Genomic DNA, 25,756 nt, shown 5'->3' on the forward strand with positions numbered 1-25,756 from the left:
TTGCCTGACCGTGTGTATGCAACACAAGCTTCGGACAAAATCCGTCGGACAAAATCCAACGGATTTTGTTGTCGGAATGTCCGACCGTGTGTACAAGGGCTGAGTCATAGAGTACGCACACAGGTGCTTTTGCAAGACTTTTTTTATTTGAAGTTTATGAGCTGGCATAGATAGGTATTTAGTTAGTTGATGTGGGTTGGTCTGTAGTATCTGCCAGTTAGTACAAAATTAACTTTTATAAACCTGATGGCCTGTGTCGATGTGTTATAATAGGAAAAAATAAAAAATAAAGTAGATATGGCGCTGTTCATTTAATAGGTATAAAGCTAACTTGACTGAAAATTGGATAAAGTAGTAGTGATGCAATTCATTGATTCAAAATTGAATTACTATAATCAAATATGCTCACATAAAACTACAAAAAATAAAATGACAACTAATGGTGGTATATAAATATAACATTTTTGAAGTGTTCCAAATAAACTTTTACTGCTAGGCAAGAGTGCTACCCACTACACCACTGTGCCACCTGGTGAACATAAAATACCAATGGAAAATATGAATAAAGTTAATTAAATAAAATATAAAAATCCCATTGCATTAAATAATTAGTGTCCAATAAAGTGCTTTGTGCTAGTGAAAAAATATTAAAATAACGCTGATCAAATTTCCTCTTCAAAAGGTGATCACAGCATACGTGACTTATCCGTGCTCCTATTGTGACTGCACTCACCAGAATTTTCTTACCCGCCTGGGGTATAAGGCATTCACAGTATTTGCCACTGTGTAGTACCCTGAGAACTGGCCCACCCAAGATATTTTGGTAATGTTCCACTCATGTACCATGTAAAGGAGAGAAGGATCCCAATAGAGTAATACTATTAAACCTTTTATTTCAGTAAAAAGATGTGGAAATGTACTCACATTTAGATACAAACAATAAAGCATGTATTGCTGACACTATCGCGACAACCGAAAGTGATGCAAGAACGTGTGTTTACTCCTCCCTACACGTTTCGTCACTCTGATGTCATCTGGAGTGTACCTTTTGTGTTTTAATAACTCGACTACCCACAGATGACTGATCCTAGCACAGGTCATTGTATTTGTATGCTGCAGATTTTGTCCAACAGACACTGTCTGCATTAAAATAATACATATAGTAATTATTTTAACTTTCATTGTTTGTTAAAGCTAAACTACAGGAAAAATACTGAACACACAGATAAAATACATATAGGAGAGCTGTTATATCTGAAAAAGAAATGTATTTCCATAAATCCAATTCTGAGATCAACACATCTCTGCTACACAGCACAGACCTGCCTGGTAGGGCAGTAGACTTTATCTTTTTTCAGCTGCACTTTCACTTAACTTACTAGTCTCCTCCTAATCCTGCAGAGTAGAGAAGTAGCAGACTAATGAGCTTATCGCTCGTCATTCTGCTAATTTTTCTATCAGCATGCTCCTTGCATTGAAACACAACTTGCTAGCTCCTTGTAGTTAGGATTGCCACCTGTCGGGGATTCACACGGATAGTCCATGTTTTGAATCATGTGTCTGGGTTTCAGGTGGACTGAAACCCGGACACATTATTCAGACCAGGCTGTGGCTCCCCAAGTAACCAAGATAGTTCCACACAAATCTGTTGCCACTGTTCTGGCCTATAGTATCCTGCCATCATATACTGTCCGCCCCATACTGCGCATGCGCAGCGCTTGCGCAGTACGGAGCAGAAGAAGCTTCGGAAAATCTCCGAAGATGAACGTCGCCTGCACCGTGAGTGGAGGTGGTAGCCCCACTATCCAAGCGGACATAGGGCTGGCAAAATTAGAGGGCCCCTCGCCACGCTTCAGGATTGGCCTCGTTTCGCGCGGCTCTTTTTATTCCAACTCTATGTCCACTTGGATGGTGGGGCTAGAACCTCCACTTACGGCGCAGGCGACGTTCATCTTCGGAGATTTTCCAAAGCTTCTTCTGCTCCGTACTGTACAAGCGCTGCGCATGCGCAGTATGGGGCGGACAGTATATGATGGCAGGACACTATATGCCAGAACAGTGGCAACAGATTTGTGTGCGACTATCTTAGTTACTTGGGGAGCCACAGCCTGGTCTGAATAATGTGTTCGGTATTTTCAGAATCTGTGTGTGCTGTGTACTGCGCATGCGCAGTACAAAGCGTACACTATCTGATGGGGGACTGTATATGACAGGACACCACCCAGGAGCTGCGGGCGGCTGTTTTTGGGTAGTTTCGGCATCACCGGGGGGCAGGGTGATGATGTCAGCAAGAGCAATTTGACCCCACCCACTGTTTGCTGTGGTGCTCTATCTGCACCACGTTACTGCTCTCCTTGGGGCATTCAAAGGTGTCCCAGGCCGCTAAAGAGTTCGGGTTTGGCTTGAAGAAAAGGTGGCAACCCTACTTGTACTGCTTCTGATACCAACTGCTTGCATATAGAAATACATTTAATGATGTATTAATGATTACATAGCTGTATCAATCACCTCCTGTCAGGCCAATGCATATATTTGGCCGGAGGAGAGCAGTGCCAATTCCCATATGTTCTCCAGCATCGGCTGCTCATCTGCTCTGTCTAGAGCGTGCAGCAGCACAATTGGTGATCGCTGTGTCCAGAATAACAGATCGGGATACAACTGTTACTGACCAATCACAGGGATCGCATTACCAGTAGTAAACAACAGCTGTTATTCATTACGTCATTGTTTACTACTGTAGTCTCTGTGTTTGGTCACAGTGATCACATGGTACAGGGCCAATCACAGCAGTTCTTTGCCATGGGATAGCTGTGGCCAATCGTATCTATTACATTAGTACTGAATGGATGCATGAATGCAGACAAACAGTGTCAAAATGCTTGCACACATCGCTTTTTGCTTTTTTTTTATACTGTCACCAGAGCAGGTGCAATGTCACTATGGTGACATTGTACTGCTGTGGCACTGATCATGGACAATGGCTGGCTGCTCTGAAATCACTGTATGTCAGGGCCACCAGCAGTACAATGTCACCCAAAACAAAAACTACCCCAGTCACAGTGTCCCTAATAACATCACTCGAGTCACAGCGTCCCTGTTCACAGTGGCGTAACTAGAACCTTCAGGGCCCCGATGCAAGAAACCATGAAGGGCCCCCCTGACAGGGCCCTTTACTCCGAGTTTGGTGGCGGAACAACAGGGCCCGGTTGCAATTGGGTGGCTGCATGTAAAGGAACCAATTTCTCCATTTGCCGCTGCTTCTCCACCTCTCCCTTCCACAGGCATTCAGCGGCTGCAGGAGGAAAATGGAGAGATGGGTTCCTCTATGTTGGTGTTTCTCAATCTTTTTCCAGTCAGGGCACCCTTTAAGTACATCCCTATGTGAATGGGGCTGCACTGCAACCTCCCTGCAACTGTGTGCATTGCATGAAGTTGCAGCATAGTGATGATGCATTTAAGGGGTTGTAAACCCTTGTGTTTTTTCACCTTAATCCATCCTATGCATTAAGGTGGAAAAACACCTGGCAGTCATCGGAAACCCAGCCCCCCCCCCCCCCCCCCGTTTTACTTACCTGAGCCCTGGAACTTCACCAGGTGGAGATGTGCTCTTCCTTTGCCCGGGGTTCTCGGCTCCTGATTGGATAGATTGATAGCAGCTCAGCTATTGGCTCCCACTGCTGTTAATAAAATCCAATGACGCGGGCATCGGGGGCGCCTGCAAGGTAACCCCCCTAGGGGGTTGTCTGATAAGAGGAGGGGCCACGAGAGCCACCGAAGGACCCCAGAATACAAGGTTCGGGGCCACTCTGTGCAAAACGAGCTGCACAATGAAGGTAAGTATAACATGTTTGTTATTAAAAAAAAAAAAAAAGGTGGTCAGGAGGCAACATATTGCCCCTTTACCAGCTGTCAAATGCCTCGGAAAAGCGATCTGAGCACAGATCGCTTGTCAAAGGAATTAGCATTTTTTTGCTGGTACTTTGAACAAGCAAGAAAAAAAAACAGTTCTGATTGTACACATATGGGGTAAGGCTGGGGAAAAAAATCGATTTGAATCTTGAATTGAGTTGAGAGGTCAAATCGATTCAAATTTTCAGCAAATAGTTTTTTTTAGATATTTCTTTTTTCACCAGGATCGGTGCTGACACCACACCGGTCATGAGGAGCTGCGGGCAGGAGTTTTTAGGTGAGGCCGCGGCTTTGGCCTAGTCCACGAGGCCGGACCTGCGGACTAGGATGAAGCCACGGCCTCACCTAAAAACTCCTGCCCGCAGCTCCTCAGGACTGGCGCAGTGTCCATTAAAAAAAACTGGATTCGATTTGTGAATAGAGTTTTTTTTTTATGACAAATTTTTATTTTTTTGAAAATCGCCCAGCTCTAATATGGGAAGGGGGGGCAGGATTAACCACTTTCAGACCGGACCAATTTGCTGGTCAAAGACCAGACCACTTTTTGCGATTCGGCACTGCATCGCTTTAACTGACAATTGCGCGGACGTGCGATGTGGCTCCCAAACAAAATTGACGTCCTTTTTTTCCCACAAATAGAGCTTTCTTTTGGTGGTATTTGATCACCCCTGCGGTTTTTATTTTTTGCGCTATAAACAAAAATAGAGCGACAATTTTGAAAAAAACGCATCATTTTAACTTTTTGTTATAATAAATATCCCCCAAAAATATATAAAAAAAACTTTTTTCCCTCAATATAGGCCGATACGTATTCTCCTACATATTTTTGGTAAAAAAAATCGCAATAAGCGATTATTGATTGGTTTGCGCAAAAGTTATAGCGTTTACAAAATAGGGATAGTTTTATAGCATTTTTATTAATAATTTTTTATTATTTTTTTTTTACTAGTAATGGCGGCGATCTGCGATTTTTATTGTGACTGCGACATTGTCGGGGACCCATCGGACATTTTTGACACATTTTTGGGACCATTGTCATTTATACAGTAATCACTGCTATATAAATGCAGTGATTCCTGTGTAAATGACACTGGCAGTGAAAGGGTTAACCAGTGGGTGGCAGTGTAGGGGTTAAGTGTTCCTAGGGGTGTGTTACTAACTGTGGGGGGGTTGGGCTTTCATTTAGTGTACACTGATCTCTGCTCCAATCACATGGAGCAGAGATCAGCGTCACTAGTTGCTAGGCAGAATGGAAAAATGTTGTTTACACAGCATTTCCTCCATTCGGCCGCTCCGTGAGACGATCGCGGGGATGCCCGCGGCGATCAAGTCCGCGGGTCCCGTGACCGGACTCACGGGGGTCCCGACCAGCGCGGACGTACCTGTACGCCAATATGCCTGCCCGTGCCATTCTGTCGAGGTATATCGTCGTGCGCTGGTCGGGAAGTGGTTAAACGCAGATACATAAAATGTGCATACATACATCTAAACAGTGGCGGTTGGTGCTCAAAATTTTTGGGGGGCACAACATTTTTTATAAACCAAATCATCAAATGCAGCCACTGTGCCGTCAAACGCTGCCACTGTACCCTCAAATTCAGCCACTGTGCCATCGATCGCAGCCACTGTGCCCAAACGCTGCTACTGTGCCCAACAAACGCTGTCATTGTGCCATCAAACTCTGCCACCGTGCCATCAAACGCTGCCACCGTGCCATCAAACACTGCCCCTGTGCCCATTTTATGCTGCCACTGTGCCCTCAAATTCTGCCACTGTGCCAAACACTGCCACCGTGCCATCAATTGCAGCCACTGTGCCAAACGCTGCCACTGTGCCCATTTAACGCTGCCACTGTGCCCTCAAATGCTACAACTGTGCCATCAATTGCAGCCACTGTGCCATCAAAAGCTGTCACTGTGCCATCAAACACTGCCACTGTGCCATCAATTGCAGACACTGTGCCCATTTAACGCTGCCATTGTGCCCATTTAACGCTGCCACTGTGCCCTCAAATGCTGCCACTGTGCCATCAAACGCTGCCACTGTGCCATCAATTGCAGCCACTGTGTCCATTTAACGCTGCCATTGTGCCCATTTAACGCTGCCACTGTGCCCTCAAATACTGCCACTGTGCCATCAATTGCAGCCACTGTGCCAAATGCTGCCACTGTGCCCATTTAACGCTGCCACTGTGCCCTCAAATGCTACAACTGTGCCATCAATTGCAGCCACTGTGCCATTAAACACTGCCAGTGTGCCATCAAATGCTGCTAGTGTGCCCTTGAATGCCCCCAGTGTGCCCCCCCGCCCGGTCGCCATCTACACACATGCACATACACACACACATGCACACACACACATGCACACACATACACACACTCATGCGCACACATACACACACAAATGCACACACACATAAAGTCTTTTCAAAAACGGCAGTGCTTTATCTTACCTCTTCCTGCCGGGTACTGCACTGTAGGGGTAGACAAAGAGCACACACTGCTTTCACTTTAGTCATAAGCAGTGTGATGACTCCGAGCTCCCCGCACAGTGCCGATTACACTTCGGCTGAAGATCGGGGAGCTCGGTCTCAGCCGCCCGCTCCTTCAGCATGGGGCCCGGTCGCCTTGGCGATCTCAGCGACCCCTATAATTCCGCCACTGCCTGTTCACCACCACACCAGTCCCAGTGTCCCTGATCACTGCTACTCTGGTCATAGTGTCCCCATAAAGACTCATTCACATGTGTGATCCCTGTTTAAATCGCTCTTTAGGGAGCATTTTTCAGGCGGTGATGAGGCATCGTATTGCTTCCCTTCCTCCCTCTTTAGCCCATTGAACCCTGCACAAGCACCCCATTCACTTGAATGGGTCACAATTGGTGGGCGTCTAGGGGGATATATTATTTCTCCCACAGCTGCAAAGCTAATGATTGCAGCCTAGGCATATGTACACCCCCGGCCGCTGCCTCTGCATTTAAAGAGGATAGTGGTTGAGGGGCAGGAAAACTGAGGTTCAACTGCAAGGTTTTACCACCCCTGTGAATGAGCCCTAAAAGTGAAGCCAGCAACAGCGTCTCCGATCACCACCACACATACAAAAAGTGAGCCACCAGTTGCAGTGTCACCAGATCAGTGTATGTCAGCTACAGTGTTCATTATCACTGCCACACAAGTTGCAGTCTCACCAGACCAGTGTTATCCAGTAACAGTGTCCTTGATTGTCGTCCCACCAATCCCAGTATCACCAGACCGGTGCAAGTCAGTGTTCTTGATCACTGTGTTCATCAGTGTTCTTGATCACTGTTACACAAGTCTCATGCCCTGTAGAAACAACCGGTTTTCCCGTTGGCATAAACTCTGAAGGAATTCCGCTGAAACTGTCTTGCGTACACACGATCACACCAAATTCTGATCGTCAAGAACGTGGTGACGTATAAAACATGCAATGGGACTAGAAAACGGAAGTTCAATAGCCAGTAGCCAATAGCTTTTATCTCGTACTTGCTCCAGAGCATGCAATGTTTTTGGTCAAGCATACAGACGGGCGGTTTTCCTGATAGGAATTGGTTCCGTCGGAAATATTTTGAACATGTTCTATTTCTAGATCTGTCAGAATAAAAAAAAAATGTCAGATGAGGCATACACATGATCGGAATATACAATGAAAAGCTTCTGTCTGACTTTTTCTGTTGGACATTCCGCTCGTGTGCATGCGGCATCAGTGTCACCAGATCAGTGCATCAAGAATCAGTTTTCCTGATTTCCACCATACCAGATCAGTGAAGCTAACATGTTTTCTTGATCATCGCCACTGTCACACCAGTTACAGTGTCACCAGTGTCACCAGTCCCCAGTGTCACTAAATTTGCTGCCACAGTAGTGGCAAGTGTCACCAAACCAGTGTAAGCAAGCAATAGTTTCCCTAATCACTGCCACATTTGTGCAGTATTGCCTCTGCCTGCTGCCTGTACTGACTTTGACCTGTTTATTGACCACATTTTTGCATGCTGCCTGGACTAATTCTTTGCCTGTTTGCTGACCATGTCTCTGCCTAACGACTGAACTGACCCATCTGTATGTGAGACTGATGACATTCTTGCCAGAAAGTAGTCTCAGCCATCTTCAGCAGACAACTGCACTCTTGGAATCACAGAAACACTTTTGTTCTTACTTTTTTTTATAGCCTCCTGTACTTCCTGGCCAGTGAACATGGCATTCCTGAGGGAAGCCACATACCAGTAGGCTAAACTTGATTGGCTTTTAGGAACTGTGACTACTTTAGGTGATGCTACACTAAGCTACATTCCTTGACCTCATAAAGAAACTACCATTAAAGTACATTGGTTTTAATATAGTTGATTTTTGTGGCACGCAAGATACGTTGTTTAGTACATAGTCATTCCAAACAGTGAAAAAGTGTCACACGTGTGGTATACCCATACTTGGGGGGAGTAGCAGAATGTGTTTTGGGTTGTAATTGTAAGTATGCCTAAGCTGTAGGTGAATAATATCCTATTAAACTGACAACTTTTTGTAAAAACAAAACAAAAAACTTTCATTTTCTTTCATTTTTCCTTTCCAAAAACTCGTTGCAAAAAAATGAAGTTTTCAAAAGACTTATTATGCCTTTTAAAAAATACATTAGGGTGTATAATTTCAAAACGATGGTAATTTTGTGAGTGTTCTCACTGCCCTGGTGCTCCAGTGCCTCCAAAAATGTAATAGGTAGTCAGGAAATAGTAATTTGTGTCCTTAGAGCCCCTGAAGGTGCTCCTTGGATTTTGGGACTCTATGTAGATAGGCTGTGCAAAATTCTCACACATGTGCTATTACTATTCATAAAAAGAATAGCAGAAGGTGTTTTGGGGAGTAATTCTAAGTATGCCTATGTTGTGTGCTAGAAAAACTAAAAAAAAATGTCTATTATAAAAATTTTCAAATACAAACCCTATTTTCATAAATTTAGGCCAAAATGTAGTCTGCTACATTTCCTTGGTAATAATAAGGCCACTTTCACACTGGGGCCGCCGAAGTATTAGCGCTAAAGAAGGGGTTAAAAGCACCGTCTTGTGGTGCTTCTGAAGCTCTTTTCAGGTGCTCCCAAACTGTCCCAAAGATGCTGCTTGCAGAACTTTCTCTAACGTCCTGCAAGCGCACCACCTGTGAAAGTGTGAAAGCACTTGGGCTTTCATATTTGGACGGCATGTGAAGCAGTTTTCAGGCGCTTTACAGGCGCTCAAATCAGTGTATATGATGCACTGACTGACTATCTCATTTCTGGAAGACCTACAATGCCAGGACCCCCACCATTTTGGAAAGTAGACAATCTAAGGCAGTTAGTAAGATGTTTGGTTCTTTGAAGTTGTAATTTTATACAAATATATATATATATATAACAAATAAATCCCGGGCAGCCAAGACCCTCCTGCAACTTTGCTGGATCTAGATGGGGCTCAAGTATTAGGGGGGCTGAGGAAGGCTGCTGCACACAGAGTTTTTTTATGCATAGAATGCATTAGGATAAAAAAACTCTGCCTTTACAATCAATTTAATTGAATTAGCTGAAGTTACAATCTGATTGGCTACAGTGCACAGCTGCAACAGATTTTGCATTCTCCAGCTTTAGTAAATCAACCCTATAGCTTACAATTATGATGCTGTGATTGACCCACAGTTATTACCCATGGCCCATGTGATCACTGGTGACCAGTCACAGATCACACACAGTAGTAAACAATGATGCCATGAATGGATTCCATTACTATTGGTCTCTAGGCTGCTCACAGTGACCCAATAATGAGTAACGCAATCTGCTGTGTCTGGAGTGGATCATGCTGCACACCCCAGGGGATGCGAACTGTGCGCATCACCACCACAACATGCGGGTATGTAGCAGTGCCTTGGGAAGCTGCCCACCAGCAGTAAATGTACTGTTGGCGGTAGGCAAATAGTTAAGAACGTTTGTTTGATTTTCTGGTCACTAGTGTGGTCAAATTGCCCTTTGTGAGCCAGAGAGAGAAGCGATGAGAGGAATCAGCTGTGCGCCCGGAGCGGAGCTTATATCAGTACAGATCAACTGATTTTTTACAGAACACAGGCACAGGGACATTTACATTATTAAGGTACAGAGGGAATAAGAAGATTTGATAGAAGTGGGTTAACAACCACTCTAAGTTTGCCTAGGGGCTCCTCCTGTCTTCAAGAAACTAGTAGAGCTTTCTGGAACATTGGTGGGAGCTAGGCAAATAGGCAGCATGAGTATGTACGTAGCAGTCTCGGCCAATTACAGGAGAGGTGCTCCTGAGCATGCTGGGATTGGCCTATATATTTAGAGAACACTTTAGCTCTGGGTAGAGTGCACCAGTCAGGGGTGAGGCAGGCTTGCCTCCCCTTGTACCTGCTGCTATGCTGCCCCAGATGGGCAACCGGAGGGCCTGAAGCTAAAATGGAGGGGTCCTAGTACACCTGTGAGTACAGACCAAAGATCTAGGGGGTGTTTCTTTTTAGATACCCCTTTGCGTTAGTACATTTAGCCAAGGGTCCAACTAAAGAGATCACTGGCTAGTGACCTAAAGAGCTTTGTCAACCTATCATTTACTACAACAGACTTTGCTCATATTCTTTATTCCTTCACTGCTACACAGGAGAAGTCTGCCATCTGCTCCCAGCAAGGGCCTTCACCTACTCAATTCCAGATCAGCTAGAGTGCTTAAGTTGTAAATAGTTTTATTCTGGAGTGTCCTACTACAAACACCCTACCTCATCCAAGTTCCTCAAAAAAAAAACTACAAAACAACACCCCTAGACTGGTATTTGACTACATCAAGCCTAAATGTGTCTACCTGGCTGCCAGTGAAGAAGTAAGGACTATTTAGGTAATACTCAACCGGCTCCTATGGGGGTAGCACTACATACGGTATAGCCAGCTTTAGAGGAACTTCTTTATTGTGTGTCTTAGGGAGTTAGGGAGTCTTATGTAAAGTGTCCAAATGTTCTTCCATGTGCAAATCAGTATTTTTGTTTATGAGCTCTAACATAACAATTCTTCTGCAAAGTATCCAAGTACTATCCAATACTGTCTGTGTATAAAACAATAAGTGATATCACTTTATATGGTGCTCTGAGTATAAATTATCTCTTCCGTGCTGCTAATCCTCCACCGTGCATCGCCACCACACCCGAGAACTCACTAGATGACCATGACCCCTCTGTGAAGAGTATGATCTTAATGCATTTTTTTCCCCAACAGGTTAATATATCCAGGGCAGCAGCTTTTCCACTCCAAAATAACTGTTTTCTTAAAATATATATATATATATATATATATATATATAAATATAAAATAGAGAACTCTAGTGTAAACCCCTTTATTACTTTAATCTATCTCACAAGCTCCTTATAGCGTCACTCTGATGAAACGTGTAGGGCAGGGCTTGGAGCGTCATCGCGTCACTTTCAGTTTCCGCAGGGCATCCTGGCCACATTGTATATTGCATGCATTTTATCTTCCCTCTTTCATATAAGTGAGTTTTTGTCTTTTATAAGAATAAATGTAAAAACTGAATTACGCTACGAGATGCGTTTTCTGTTCACCCATCCATATGAGCACATCCACTGACTATATACTGTGAAGAGGAGGATGAGATATCAGATACCATCCAAAGGGATTTGGAGCATCTACAGTATGTTTGGTTCCTTTGACCCCTGTTGGGGCTTAACCATCTGGTGGTGAGCACAGACCTGGAGGGGGGAGCACGAGTGATTTCACCTATTCACCAGCCGCTTGTACATGCATGAATGCTTAAGCACCATCCATTTTGGATTGGAAGAGTTTATATGGACTAATGATTTTTACATTTCTTTATGGACCTTTAAATTGTTTTGTTGTACATAAGTTTTTGTTTAATGGGCATGAGAGTACTTTCATATTGAACATTTACCAGTATTAATTGTATTTATTAAATGTGTTACAACTGGGAAAATGTAGTTTGAACAAGAACACACACTTTTCATTCAGTGCAGCATTTAAAGGGACAGCAGGCATAAATTTGTTCACTCAATTTAGCTATTTATTTATTTAGCTACTAAAAGGGTAACATGGTATAAATAAGTGACACAAATCAGTAAGAGCCCATTCACACAGGGGCAACACGACTTGTAGGCGACTTGAGTCAGGCAACTTGGACACGACTTGAGTTAAGATCACAGCGCGACTTGGGACGACTTCAAAACGACTTGTGATGACTTCAAGCCCGACTTGGGACGACTTACAAGTCGCCCCAGGCCAGGCGACTTTTGCCGAGGCCAAGCAGAGAATGAGCTCAAGGGGGAACTCCACGGCAAATTTCTGAAAAAAATTTGGCGTGGGTTCCCCCTCCGAGAGCATACCAGGCCCTTAGGTCTGGTATGGATTCCAAGGGGAACCCCCTACGCCGAAAAAACGGCGTGGGGGTCCCCCCCAGATCCACACCAGACCCTTATCCGAGCACGCTACCCGGCCGGCCAGGAAAGGGGGTGGGGACGAGCGGGCGGCCCCCCCCTCCTGAGCCGTACCAGGCCGCGTGCCCTCAACATGGGGGGGTGCCTTGGGGGAGGGGGGGCGTGCGGCCCCCCCACCCCAAAGCACCTTGTCCCCATGTCGATGAGGACAAGGGCCTCTTCCCGACAACCCTGGCCGTTGGTTGTCGGGGTCTGCGGGCGGGGGGCTTATCGGAATCCGGGAGCCCCCTTTAATAAGGGGGCCCCCGGATACCGGCCCCCCACCCTATGTGAATGAGTATGGGGTACAATGTACCCCTACCCATTCACCTGTGGAAAAAAAGTACAAAAAAAAAACACAACACAGGGAAAAAATATTTTATTGCACAGCTCCAGGGGTCTTCCGTCTTCCGGGGTCTTCTCGCCGGACTCCTCCGCTATCTTCTTGTAGCTCTTTTACTAGCGGAGGAGTCCGGCTTTATTCCTCCCCGCCGCCGGCCTCTTCTCCCGACTTCGGGGGTCTTGTCCCCCTCTTCGGTTCTTCTGCCGGGCCACCGCGCCTTCTTATAGCTCTTTTGCAGGCGGTGGCCCGGTCTTCTGTCGCCGCCGCCGCCGCCTTCCGTTCTTCTTCTTCTTCTTCTTCTTCTTCTCCAGGAGATGTTGACACGACGCTCTCTCCGGCCACAATGCCAGGGACGCGCTCCGCTGCCACTTATATAGGGACAATGGGGCGGTGTCACATGGGTTGATGTCACATGGGTTGGTCACATGGGTTGATGTCACATGGTGACCCCGCCCCCTTACCATGTGACATCAACCCATGTGACCAACCCATGTGACATCAACCCATGTGACACCGCCCCATTGTCCCTATATAAGTGGCCGCGGAGCGCGTCCCTGGCATTGTGGCCGGAGAGAGCGTCGTGTCAACATCTCCTGGAGAAGAAGAAGAAGAAGAAGAAGAAGAAGAAGAAGAAGAACGGAAGGCGGCGGCGGCGGCGGCGACAGAAGACCGGGCCACCGCCTGCAAAAGAGCTATAAGAAGGCGCGGTGGCCCGGCAGAAGAACCGAAGAGGGGGACAAGACCCCCGAAGTCGGGAGAAGAGGCCGGCGGCGGGGAGGAAGAAAGCCGGACTCCTCCGCTAGTAAAAGAGCTACAAGAAGATAGCGGAGGAGTCCGGCGAGAAGACCCCCGAAGACGGAAGACCCCCGGAGCTGTGCAATAAAATATTTTTTCCCTGTGTTGTGTTTTTTTTTTGTACTTTTTTTCCACAGGTGAATGGGTAGGGGTACATTGTACCCCATACTCATTCACATAGGGTGGGGGGCCGGTATCCGGGGGCCCCCTTATTAAAGGGGGCTCCCGGATTCCGATAAGCCCCCCGCCCGCAGACCCCGACAACCAACGGCCAGGGTTGTCGGGAAGAGGCCCTTGTCCTCATCGACATAGGGACAAGGTGCTTTGGGGTGGGGGGGCCGCACGCCCCCCTCCCCCAAGGCACCCCCCCATGTTGAGGGCACGCGGCCTGGTACGGCTCAGGAGGGGGGGGCCGCCCGCTCGTCCCCACCCCCTTTCCTGGCCGGCCGGGTAGCGTGCTCGGATAAGGGTCTGGTGTGGATCTGGGGGGGACCCCCACGCCGTTTTTTCGGCGTAGGGGGTTCCCCTTGGAATCCATACCAGACCTAAGGGCCTGGTATGCTCTCGGAGGGGGAACCCACGCCAAATTTTTTTCAGAAATTTGCCGTGGAGTTCCCCCTTCAGAGCTGATAATTCCGTCAGAGTCGCCTCCGTATAGACGGAGATCCGACTTGGAGGCGATCTCCATTGAAATCAATGGGTACCGGTCGCCTACAAGTCGGATAGAAGTAGTACAGGAACCTTTTCTGAAGTCGGAGCGACTTCAGTAGTGTGCATTAAGATGGCTCTCATTCACTTACATTGCTTTTTAAATGTTGTCCGACCTGAGGCGACCTGAGGCGACTAGGGGCGACCTGAAGTCGGATCAGGAGTTGCCCCTGTGTGAATGGGCTCTTAGAACACATAGTTTTATTAGCACTAAAGTTAAAGGCACCATGCACATGAATTTATTTATTTAATAAAATAGACACTAGTATTGGGCAGCACCACACATACCTCTCTTTTAGACTTACCTTTATAGACTCCACCTACAGGTGGGGAAGTTGAGGTAAGGCAGCAGCCAGATTTCAGATTATAGACCCTTAGCGTGGAATTAATACTTATTCATCAATAAATATGTTCACAGTTTGCTGTGCAATGCCCTTGCCCCTGGGTTCAAATGTTCTATTGTATTGCCGGCCTACCTCCTTTCTAGTAGGGAATACTACTCTTTTATTCTTTTCAGTTTCAGATTATTTTGTTCCCGGCACCATTAAATATATTCCAAATTCTCTCTTGCAGAATGGCACCAGTTTTCATGTTTTTGACCAAGGCAGGTTTGCAAAGGAAGTTCTACCCAAGTACTTCAAGCACAATAACATGGCAAGTTTTGTGAGGCAGCTGAATATGTGTAAGTACAGAACAGAACGGAAATATTTTATGTTTTGCATGCAGTGTCTACATTCTGCGAGGAAAGGACTATTCAACGGAGGAAAGGTTGTAGAGTATGTGCACCAAAGGAAAGACTAAAAGTGTAAATGTCTAGGTGCCATGCATATTCCAGTCAATGTTTAAGGGTAGGCCCTTACATAAATTCATGTCCCCTATAGGGCAATGCTAGTGTATGCACTATGACAATAAATCTATGGAGCCTCATGGTAGTCAATAAGTATGAATCCTAAAAATGAACTGGCAGAATGAGAGTCCCCACCTATTGGTGAATAGTGATGGACGAACTTCCGACGGGACGTTTCGCGAACGCGGACCACGAACGCGGCCGATAGTTCGCGAACCGGAACGTTCACGGCGGGCCCCATTGACTTCAATGGGAGGCGAACTTTGCAAACCTACATGTCAAATTTGCAGCCACAAAATAATTAATAGCTGTGCAAACATAGTGCCACCACATGGCCAATGACATAACACATGTATGAGGTGAATCTGGGATCGACAACTACAAGCATTCTTTTTTTTATATGGGAAATTGTTGTGACAATTCAGGACTGTGGAGCGCATGAAGGCAATGGAGGAGAGGGAAGGTCAGGTTAGGCAAAGAAGAGGGTGCAGGAGATGATCACCAGCAGCGTGACATACAGCAATGAAACCTGCACCGTGATAGAGTCATCTGACAGCAGCACCGTGATAGAGAGCATTGACATCAGCAGCGTGACATGCAGCAATGACACCAGCACCGTGATATACAGCACTGACAGCAGCACCGTGATAGAGAGCACTGACATCAGCAGCGTGACATAAAGCTCTAACACCAGCACCGTGATAGAGCGTACTGACATCAGCACCGTGATATACAGCACTGACACCTGCACCGTAAGCAGCCCCAGGAGGAAGTCAGCATAGCACAGGGATGGTGGGAGCCCCTCATAATGAGCATAGCACAGGGATGGTGAGAGCCCCTCATAATGAGCATAGCACAGGGATGGTGGGAGCCCTCATAATATGCACAGCAGAGGTACAGCCCCAGGAGGAAGTCAGCAAAGCACAGGGATGGTGGGAGCCCCTCATAATAAGCAGCCCCAGGAGGATGTCAGCATAGCACAGGGATGGTGGGAGCCCCTCATAATAAGCAGCCCCAGGAGGATGTCAGCATAGCACAGGGATGGTGGGAGCCCCTCATAATAAGCATAGCACAGGAATGGTGGGAGCCCCTCATAATATGCACAGCAGAGGTACAGCCCCAGGAGGAAGTCAGCACAGCACAGGGATAGTGGGAGCCTCTCATAATAAGCAGCCCCAGTAGAAATATGACACCGCTCAACCTCTTCAAAGAGGAGGGTACAGGCATATAGTACGGTGTGCTTTTTTTGGACAAGGAAGTGAGCCAAATGAAGAAAAAAGGTCTGTGTGCTAGATTAAAAAAATTGTTTATCGACATATACATGGTCTACTGGTCACATGTGTTGAATTCCTCCGAGATCCATGCCTCATTCATTTTTAGAAATGTGAGGTAGTGAACACTGTCGTGAGCTAGGCGAGTACGCTTATCGGTCACGATCCCCCCTGCTGCGCTGAACGTCCTTTCGGACAGGACACTGGACGAGGGGCAAGCCAACAGTTTGATTGCAAATTGGGCAAGCTCTGGCCAGAGGTCAAGCCTGCCCACCCAGTAGTCCAGGAGTTCATCACTCCTCAGTGTCCACATCGGCCGTTAACCCAATGTAGTCGGACACCTGACGGTCTAGGCATTCCCTGATGCTGGATCCGGATGACACCTGTCGATTGGGTCGGCTGAAAGAATGACCTCATATCCGAAGTCACCAACACATCTTCAAACCGGCCTCTTCTTGCAGGCGCTGTTGGATTGGTACCCGCAACTCCTTCTCTGGGAGTGGGAATTGCTCCTCTGCCAGCGCACGCAAAAGCAGAATGCAGCATTTCTCGAAGCAAGGCCTGGAAATGCTTCACTCTACCAGCCCTCTGTGACGGCGGTAACATTTCCGCCATTATGTGTTTGTACCGGGGGTCTAAGTACGTTGCCACCCAGTACTGGTCCTTGACCCTTATGCTTTTTATACGGGGGGCCCTATTAAAACACTGGAGCATGAAGGCCCCCATTTGCACTAAACTGGAAGCGGTGTGGTGGCGTGGCTCCTGCTCATCATCCAGGATAATGTCGTCCTCTTCATTCTCCTCTCCCCATCCACGCACAACAACAGGAATCCCAGAAAGGTTTAAAGCATGCTCTTCTTGCTCCTCCTCATCCGCCCCGGGAACCATCATCCTCTGACTCCTCTTCAGACTCCTGTTGTTCACTTGTCTCCGATAGAGTAGCCCCCCCTGGGAATTCATCCAGCATTGCGACTTCCTCATCTTTCCGCTCCTGCTCCTCCACAGCTTGATCAATGACACGACGCAATGCACACTCCATAAAGAAGGCATAAGGTACCATGTCACTGATGGCGCCATGGCTGCGACTGACCAGTTTGGTGATCTCCTCAAATGGGCGCAGAAGTCTGCATGCGTTGCGCTATAGCAGCCACTGGCGCGGTCAAAAAACCCCCAGCTCCCCAGAACCTGTTCTGCCACAAAGTTCATACAGGTAGACGTTAACTGCACGTTTCTGCTGGAGCAGCCTAACAAGCATATAGAAGGTTAAGTACCATCTCAGTTCCGTGTAAGATCTTCTGAAATGGGCCGAGATTTTCCTTGCCTGCCGCAAGATGTCCTGGACCCCAGGGTATTTGACGAGGAATCACTGAACAACCAAGTTTAAGACGTGTGCCATGCATGACACGTATGTGATTTTGCCCTGTTTCAATGTGCTAAGCAGATTGGCACCGTTGTCACACACCACTTTACCAACTGTCAAATTGAGCGGTGTTAGCCACTGATCTGCCTGTGAACGCAAAGCTGAAAGGAGTGCCGGGCCAGTGTGGCTCTTGGCTTCCAGGCACAACAGGCATGGCAACGTCTCACCTGGCATGTCGAATAGGTTCTGGGGAGCTTGGGTGGCACAGCGGAAGAGCCGCTAGCAGCGGAAAAGGAGGAGTCAGCCGAGGAGGAGAGGGAGGAAGATGGAGTAGGAGGAGGAGGAGGAGAAGAAGGGCCAGGCCTCCGTGCAATCCGTGGCGGTAAAACCAAATCTACACAGGTGCCACTGGTTACATGCTTGACGGCCGTCAGGTTTACCCAGTGGGCAGTAAAAGTGATATACCTTCCCTGCCCGTGTTTGCTAGACCACGTGTCTGTGGTCAGATGTATCTTGGCACCGACAGAGATACATTCACTTGCCGCTGAACATGGCCATATAGCTCTGGGATGCCCTTCTGTGAGAAATACTTCTTTCCTGGGACCTTCCATTGTGGTGTTCCAATGGCCACAAATTTGCAAAAGGCCTCCGAGTCCACCAGTTTATATGGCAGTAGTTGGCGGGCTATGAGTTCTGACAAGCCAGCCGTCAACCGTTGGGCAAGAGGGTTATCCGGCTTCATAATTTTTTTACGCTCGAACATTAGGCCCACGGAAGCCTGCCTTTTTGCAGAAAAACCTGAGCTTGGCGTGATGGAAGGTGGAGTGGAGGACAATTGTGAAGAGAGAGGAGAAGGAGAACTAGAAGATGAGGCTGGACGGTGAGAGCCTGGAGTGTGGCTTTGTGTGTTCTGTTGCTCCCACTGGGCTCAGTGATGGCTGCTCATGTGCCTTCTTAAGGCGGTCATCCCTAGGTGAGTGTTGGGCTTACCGCGACTAATGCGTTGACTGCAAAGATTGCAGATGGCAACGCTATTGTCAGCAGCAGACACGTTAAAAAAAGCCCACACTGCGGAGCCATGTGCCGGTTTCCTGGGAGCACCAGATGTGACCGTACATGGTCGATGACTCGCTCCTGATACCTTTGCCTACCCTGACCTTCCCTCGCCTCCATTATCTCAAGATTCCTGAATTTTCAGAATTTCACATATAAAAAAAGAATGCTTGTAGTTGTCGATCCCAGATTCACCTCATACATGTGTTATGTCACGGTGCTGGTGTCAGATCACTCTATCACAGTGCAGGTGTCAGTGCTCTATATCACAGTGCTGGTGCTGGTGATCATCTCCTGCACCCTCTTCTTTGCCTACCCTGACCTTCCATCGCCTCCATTATCTCAAGATTCCTGAATTTTCAAAATTTCACATATAAAAAAAGAATGCTTGTAGTTGTCGATCCCAAATTCACCTCATACATGTGTTATGTCACGGTGCTGGTGTCAGATCACTCTATCACGGTGCAGGTGTCAGTGCTCTATATCACGGTGCTGGTGATCATCTTCTGCACCCTCTTGTTTGCCTACCCCGACCTTCCCTCGCCTCCATTGTCTCAAGATTCCTGAATTTTCTGAATTTCACATATAAAAAAGAATGCTTGTAGTTGTCGATCCCAGATTCACCTCATAAATGTGTTATGTCATGGTGCTGGTGTCAGATCACTCTATCATGGTGCAGATGTCAGTGCTCTATATCACAGTGCTGGTGCTGGTGATCATCTCCTGCACCCTCTTCTTTGCCTACCCTGACCTTCCCTCGCATCCATTATCTCAAGATTCTTGAATTTTCATAATTTCACATATAAAAAAAAGAATACTTGTAGTTGTCGATCCCAGATTTACCTCATACATGTGTTATGTCACGGTTCTGGTGTCAGATCACTCTATCACGGTGCAGGTGTCAGTGCTCTATATCACGGTGCTGGTGCTGGTGATCATCTCCTCTTCTTTGCCTACCCTGACCTTCCCTCGCCTCCATTGTCTCAAGATTCCTGAATTTTCAGAACTTCACATATAAAAAAAGAATGCTTGTAGTTGTCGATCCCAGATTCACCTCATACATGTGTTATGTCATTGGCCATGTGGTGGGACTATGTGTGCACAGCTAGTAATTATTTTGTGGCTGCAAATATGACCTGTAGGTTTGCAAAGTTCACCATCCCTGTGATATGCTGACTTCCTCCTGGGGCTGCTTATTATGAGGGGCTCCCACCATCTCTGTGCTATGCTGACTTCCTCCTGGGGCTGCTTACGGTGCAGGTGTCAGTGCTGTATATCACGGTGCTGGTGTCAGTGCTTTATATCACGGTGCTGGTGTCAGTGCTTTATGTCACGCTGCTGATGTCAGTGCTCTCTATCACGGTGCTGGTGTCAGATCACTCTATCACGGTGCAGGTGTCATTGCTGTATGTCACGCTGCTAATGTCAGTGCTCTCTAGAGGTCGACCGAAAAAAAAGGGCTAACTTGCGTTTGAAAGACCTCTGCGCAAATACCGCGTCACATTAAATATTGCAACAACCGCTATTTTATTCCCTAGGGTCTCTGCTAAAAATATATATATAATTTTTGGGGCTTCTGAGTGATTTTCTAGCAGAAAATACTGGATTTTTACTAGTAAGCAACAAGTGTCAGAAAAGATTTAGTCTTTAAATGGGTAAACTGAGAACTTCTACACACAGAGTTCAGCCCATTGAAGAAGAAACATTGTATCACGTTGATCTTTTCTTGGCAGCCTGCCCAGAGAGGAGGAAAGTGCTTCACTGATGTCTTCAGGCAACTTACATTGACTTCTATCACAAAAGTCTTTTACAAGTCATAATAAGCATAATGACCGAGTCGTCGTCCGAAATCCGGAATTCGTAAACAAAAGTTCGTATTCCGTACAGAATTCGGACGCACGGCAATTCGTATTTCGGATCCTCCCGAACGTACGAATTTTTGGAAATTCGTAAGAATTTGAGATTCGTACGAAACTAATCGCACATGTCTAATATATATATATATATATATATATATATATATATATATACAGTGGCTTGCGAAAGTATTCACCCTCCTTGAACTTTTCAACCTTTTGCCACATTTCAGGCTTCAAACATAAAGATATTAAATTTTAATTTTTTGTGAAGAATCACCAACAAGTGGGACACAATTGTGAAGTGGAACGAAATCTATTGGATATTTTAAACTTTTTTAGCAAATAAAAAACTGAAAAGTGGTGCGTGCAAAATTATTCGGCCCCCTTACTTTCAGTGCAGCAAACTCACTCCAGAAGTTCAGCGAGGATCTCTGAATGATCCAATGTTGTCCTAAATCACTGATGGTGATAAATATAATCCACCTGTGTGTAATCAAGTCTCTGTATAAATGCACCTGCTCTGTGATAGTTTCAGGGTTCTGTTGAATGCGCAGAGAGCATCATGAAGACCAAGGAACACACCAGGCAGGTCCGTAATACTGTTGTGGAGAAGTTTAAAGCCAGATTTGGATACAAAAAGATTTCCCAAGCTTTAAACATCCCAAGGAGCACTGTGCAAGCGATCATTTTGAAATGGAAGGGGTATCAGACCACTGCAAATCTACCAAGACCTGGCTGTCCCTCTAAACTTTCAGCTCAGACAAGGAGAAGACTGATCAGAGATGCAGCCAAGAGGCCCATGATCACTCTGGATGAACTGTAGAGAACTACAGCTGAGGTGGGAGAGTCTGTCCATAGGACAACAATCAGTCGTACACTGCACAAATCTGGCCTTTATGGAAGAGTGGCAAGAAGAAAGTCATTTCTCAAAGATATCCATAAAAAGTCTTGTCTAAAGTTTGCCACAAGCCACCTGGGAGACACACCAAACATGTGGAAGAAGGTGCTCTGGTCAGATGAAACCAAAATCGAACTTTTTGTCCACAATGCAAAACGATATGTTTGGCGTAAAAGCAACACAGCTCATCACCCTCAACACACCATCCCCACTGTCAAACATGGTGGTGGCAGCATCATGGTTTGGGCCTTCTTTTCTTCAGCAGGGACAGGGAAGATGGTTAAAATTGAGGGGAAGATGGATGCAGCCAAATACAGGACCATTCTGGATGAAAACCTGTTGGAGTCTGCAAAAGACCTGAAACTGGGATGGAGATTTATCTTCCAACAAGACAATGATCCCAAACATACAGCAAAATCTACAAAGGAATGGTTCACAAATAAACGTATCCAGGTGTTAGAATGGCCAAGTCAAAGTCCAGACCTGAATCCAATCGAGAATCTGTGGAAAGAGCTGAAAACTGCTGTTCACAAACGCTCTCCATCCAACCTCACTGAGCTCGAGCTGTTTTGCAAGGAAGAATGGGCAAGAATTTCAGTCTCTCGATGTGCAAATCTGATAGAGACATACCCCAAGCGACTTGCAGCTGTAATCGCAGCAAAAGGTGGCTCTACAAAGTATTAACGCAAGGGGGCCGAATAATTTTGCACGCCCCACTTTTCATTTTTTTATTAGTTAAAAAAGTTTAAAAAATCCAATAGATTTTGTTCCACTTCACAATTGTGTCCCACTTGTTGGTGATTCTTCACAAAAAAATTAAATTTGATATCTTTGTTTGAAGCCTGAAATGTGGCAAAAGGTTGAAAAGTTCAAGGGGGCCGAATACTTTCGCAAGGCACTGTATGTTGCGCTGTGTCTTTAAGATTCTTTAAAGGATAAATCCACCTTTGGGAACGTGTTACATGTTCCATCCGTTTTTAAGGTGAAACATGTAACATGTTCCTACTGCTGCAGCCATTCACCGTTCCCTCCTCTCCCTCTGGCAGCAGCATGGGGAGAAGTTCCCTATACTAGCTGTCACTTTTTGAAAACAGTGCGGCCGCACGGGGCTCTGCTCACACGGCTGCATTATTCATTCACAGCACAGGACTCTGTGTGTGAATGATCTACAAGCATCGCCATCCTTTGCGGCTGTTGGTTTGCAGTTCTCAATGATCTACCATTGCGCTGTTCAGTGCTATGGTAGTTCATTGAGTCTTCTTGTCAGTGTGAAACTGCCTGGCTGTACGATGTACAGGGCAAACAGCTTACACTGACAGTCTGCAGGAGACCTGCATGGTATCAGCAATCTGCTGATCGCTGGTGCCATGTTTTCCAGGCTCCAAAAGGCAAAAAAAAATTGCATTTATTTATTTGAAGTGAACTTCTCATTAACCTCCCTGGCGGTTTCCCTGAGTGTGGCTCGGGGTTAAATTTCCGCACCATTAGCGGTAACCCCGAGCCACAATCGGGATTGCATTGCAGGATCCTGGTGCAGTGTACTTACCTTGTCCCCAGGATCCTGCAATATCCCCCCCGCTGTGTCTGTGTCTTCCACCCAATGCCTCTGTGTGCCGGGCTCCATTCCCTGTGAGCGGCGCATGGGGGTAGAGCCAAGCGGCAAATTCAAAAATGTGAAAAATCATAATACATACAGTACACTGTAATCTTAATGATTACATCACTGTATGAAATGATTTCACATCCCTTTTGTCCCTAGTGCTTTGTCCAGTGCCCTCCATGCAGTTTTATATTATAAATACAGAGGAGTAGTGATAGACAAACTTCCAACGGGACGTTTCGCGAACGCGGACCGCGAACGTGGCCAATAGTTCGCGAATCAGAACATTCGCGGCGGGCCCCATCGACTTCAATGGGAGGCGAACTTTGCAAACATACAGGTCAAATTTGCAGCCACAAAATAATTAATAGCTGTGCAAACATAGTCCCACCACATGGCCAATGACATAACACATGTATGAGGTGAATCTGGGATCGACAACTACAAGCATTCTTTTTTTATATGGGAAATTGTTGTGACAATTCAGGACTGTGGAGCGCATGAAGGCAATGGAGGAGAGGGAAGGTCAGGGTAGGCAAGAAGAGGGTGCAGGAGATGATCACCAGCAGCGTGACATACAGCACTGACACCTGCACCGTAATAGAGTGATCTGACAACAGCACCGTGATAGAGAGCACTGACATCAGCAGCGTGACATAAAGCACTAACACCAGCACCGTGATATACAGCACTGACAGCAGCACCGTGATAGAGAGCACTGACATCAGCAGCGTAACATAAAGCACTAACACCAGCACCTTGATATACAGCACTGACAGCAGCACCGTGATAGAGAGCACTGACATCAGCAGTGTGACATAAAGCTCTAACACCAGCACCGTGATAGAGAGTACTGACATCAGCACCGTGATATACAGCACTGACACCTGCGCCGTAAGCAGCCCCAGGAGGAAGTCAGCATAGCACAGGGATGGTGGGAGCCCCTCATAATGAGCATAGCACAGGGATGGTGGGAGACCCTCATAATGAGCATAGCACAGGGATGGTGGGAGCCCCTCATAATGAGCATAGCACAGGGATGGTGGGAGCCCCTCACAATATGCACAGCAGAGGTACAGCCCCAGGAGGAAATCAGCACAGCATAGGGATGGTGGGAGCCCCTCATAATAAGCAGCCCCAGGAGGATGTCAGCATAGCACAGGGATGGTGGGAGCCCCTCATAATAAGCAGCCCCAGGAGGAAGTCAGCACAGCACAGGGATGGTGGGAGCCCCTCATAATAAGCATAGCACAGGGATGGTGGGAGCCCCTCATAATAAGCAGCCCCAGGAGGATGTCAGCATAGCACAGGGATGGTGGGAGCCTCTCATAATAAGCAGCCCCAGGAGGAAGTCAACACAGCACAGGGATGGTGGGAGCCCCTCATAATAAGCATAGCAAAGGGATGGTGGGAGCCCCTCATAATATGCACAGCAGAGGTACAGCCCAGGAGGAAGTCAGCACAGCACAGGGATGGTGGGAGCCCCTCATAATAAGCAGCCCCAGGAGGAAGTCAGCACAGCACAGGGATGGTGGGAGCCCCTCATAATAAGCAGCCCCAGTAGAAATATGACGCCGCTCAACCTCTTCAAAGAGGAGGGTACGGGCATATAGTACGGTGTGCTTTTTTTGGACAAGGAATTGAGCCAAATGAAGAAAGAAGGTCTGTGTGCTCGATTAAAAAAATTGTTTATAGACATATACATGGTCTACTGGTCACATGTGTTGAATTCCTCCGAGATCCATGCCTCATTCATTTTTAGAAATGTGAGGTAGTTAACGCTGTCGTGACCTAGGCGAGTACGCTTATCGGTCACGATCCCACCTGCTGCGCTGAACGTCCTTTCGGACAGGACACTGGATGAGGGGCAAGCCAACAGTTCGATTGCAAATTGGGCAAGCTCTGGCCAGAGGTCAACCCTGCCCACCCAGTAGTCCAGGGGTTCATCACTCCTCAGAGCGTCCACATCGGCCGTTAACCCGATGTAGTCGGACACCTGACGGTCTAGGCGTTCCCTGATGCTGGATCCGGATGACACCTGTCGATGGGTCGGCTGAAAGAATGACCTCATATCCGAAGTCACCAACACATCTTCAAACCGGCCTCTTCTTGCAGGCGCTGTTGGATTGGTACCCGCAACTCCTTCTCTGGGAGAGGTAATTGCTCCTCTGCCAGCGCACGCAAAAGCAGAATGCAGCATTTCTCAAAGCAAGGCCTGGAATTGCTCCATTCTGCCAGCCCTCTGTGACAGCGGTAACATTTCCACCATTTTGTGTTTGTACCGGGGGTCTAAGTACGTTGCCACCCAGTACTGGTCCTTGACCCTCATGTTTTTTATACGGGGGTCCCTATTAAAACACTGGAGCATGAAGGCCCCCATTTGCACTAAACTGGAAGCGGTGTGGTGGCGTGGCTCCTGCTCATCATCCAGGATAATGTCGTCCTCTTCATTCTCCTCTCCCCATCCACGCACAACAGGGATCCCAGAAAGGTTTAAAGCATGCTCTTCTTGCTCCTCCTCATCCGCCCCGGCACCATCCTCCTCTGACTCCTCTTCAGACTCCTGTTGTTCACTTGTCTCAGATAGAGTAGCCCCCTCTGGGAATTCATCCAGCATTGCGACTTCCTCATCTT

At 47.0% G+C, this 25,756-nt stretch overlaps 1 protein-coding gene across 2 annotated transcripts in view; it reads left to right on the forward strand.

Annotated features, from left to right (window-relative positions):
* The window catches only part of LOC143934860 (heat shock factor protein 4-like), a 58,241-nt gene that overhangs the window by 10,636 nt on the left and 21,849 nt on the right, over positions 1–25,756 (forward strand). For both annotated transcript variants that reach the window (XM_077458462.1, XM_077458463.1), the window contains exon 2: positions 14,808–14,916. In XM_077458462.1, coding sequence (XP_077314588.1) covers positions 14,808–14,916 — 109 coding nt within the window. The remainder of the gene's footprint in view (positions 1–14,807; positions 14,917–25,756) is intronic.

The sequence above is a fragment of the Lithobates pipiens genome, unplaced genomic scaffold (genome assembly GCF_037356315.1).
Source record: "Lithobates pipiens isolate NorthernLeopardFrog02 unplaced genomic scaffold, aLitPip1_a1.2 Scaffold_28, whole genome shotgun sequence".
Taxonomy (NCBI): Eukaryota; Metazoa; Chordata; class Amphibia; order Anura; family Ranidae; genus Lithobates; species Lithobates pipiens.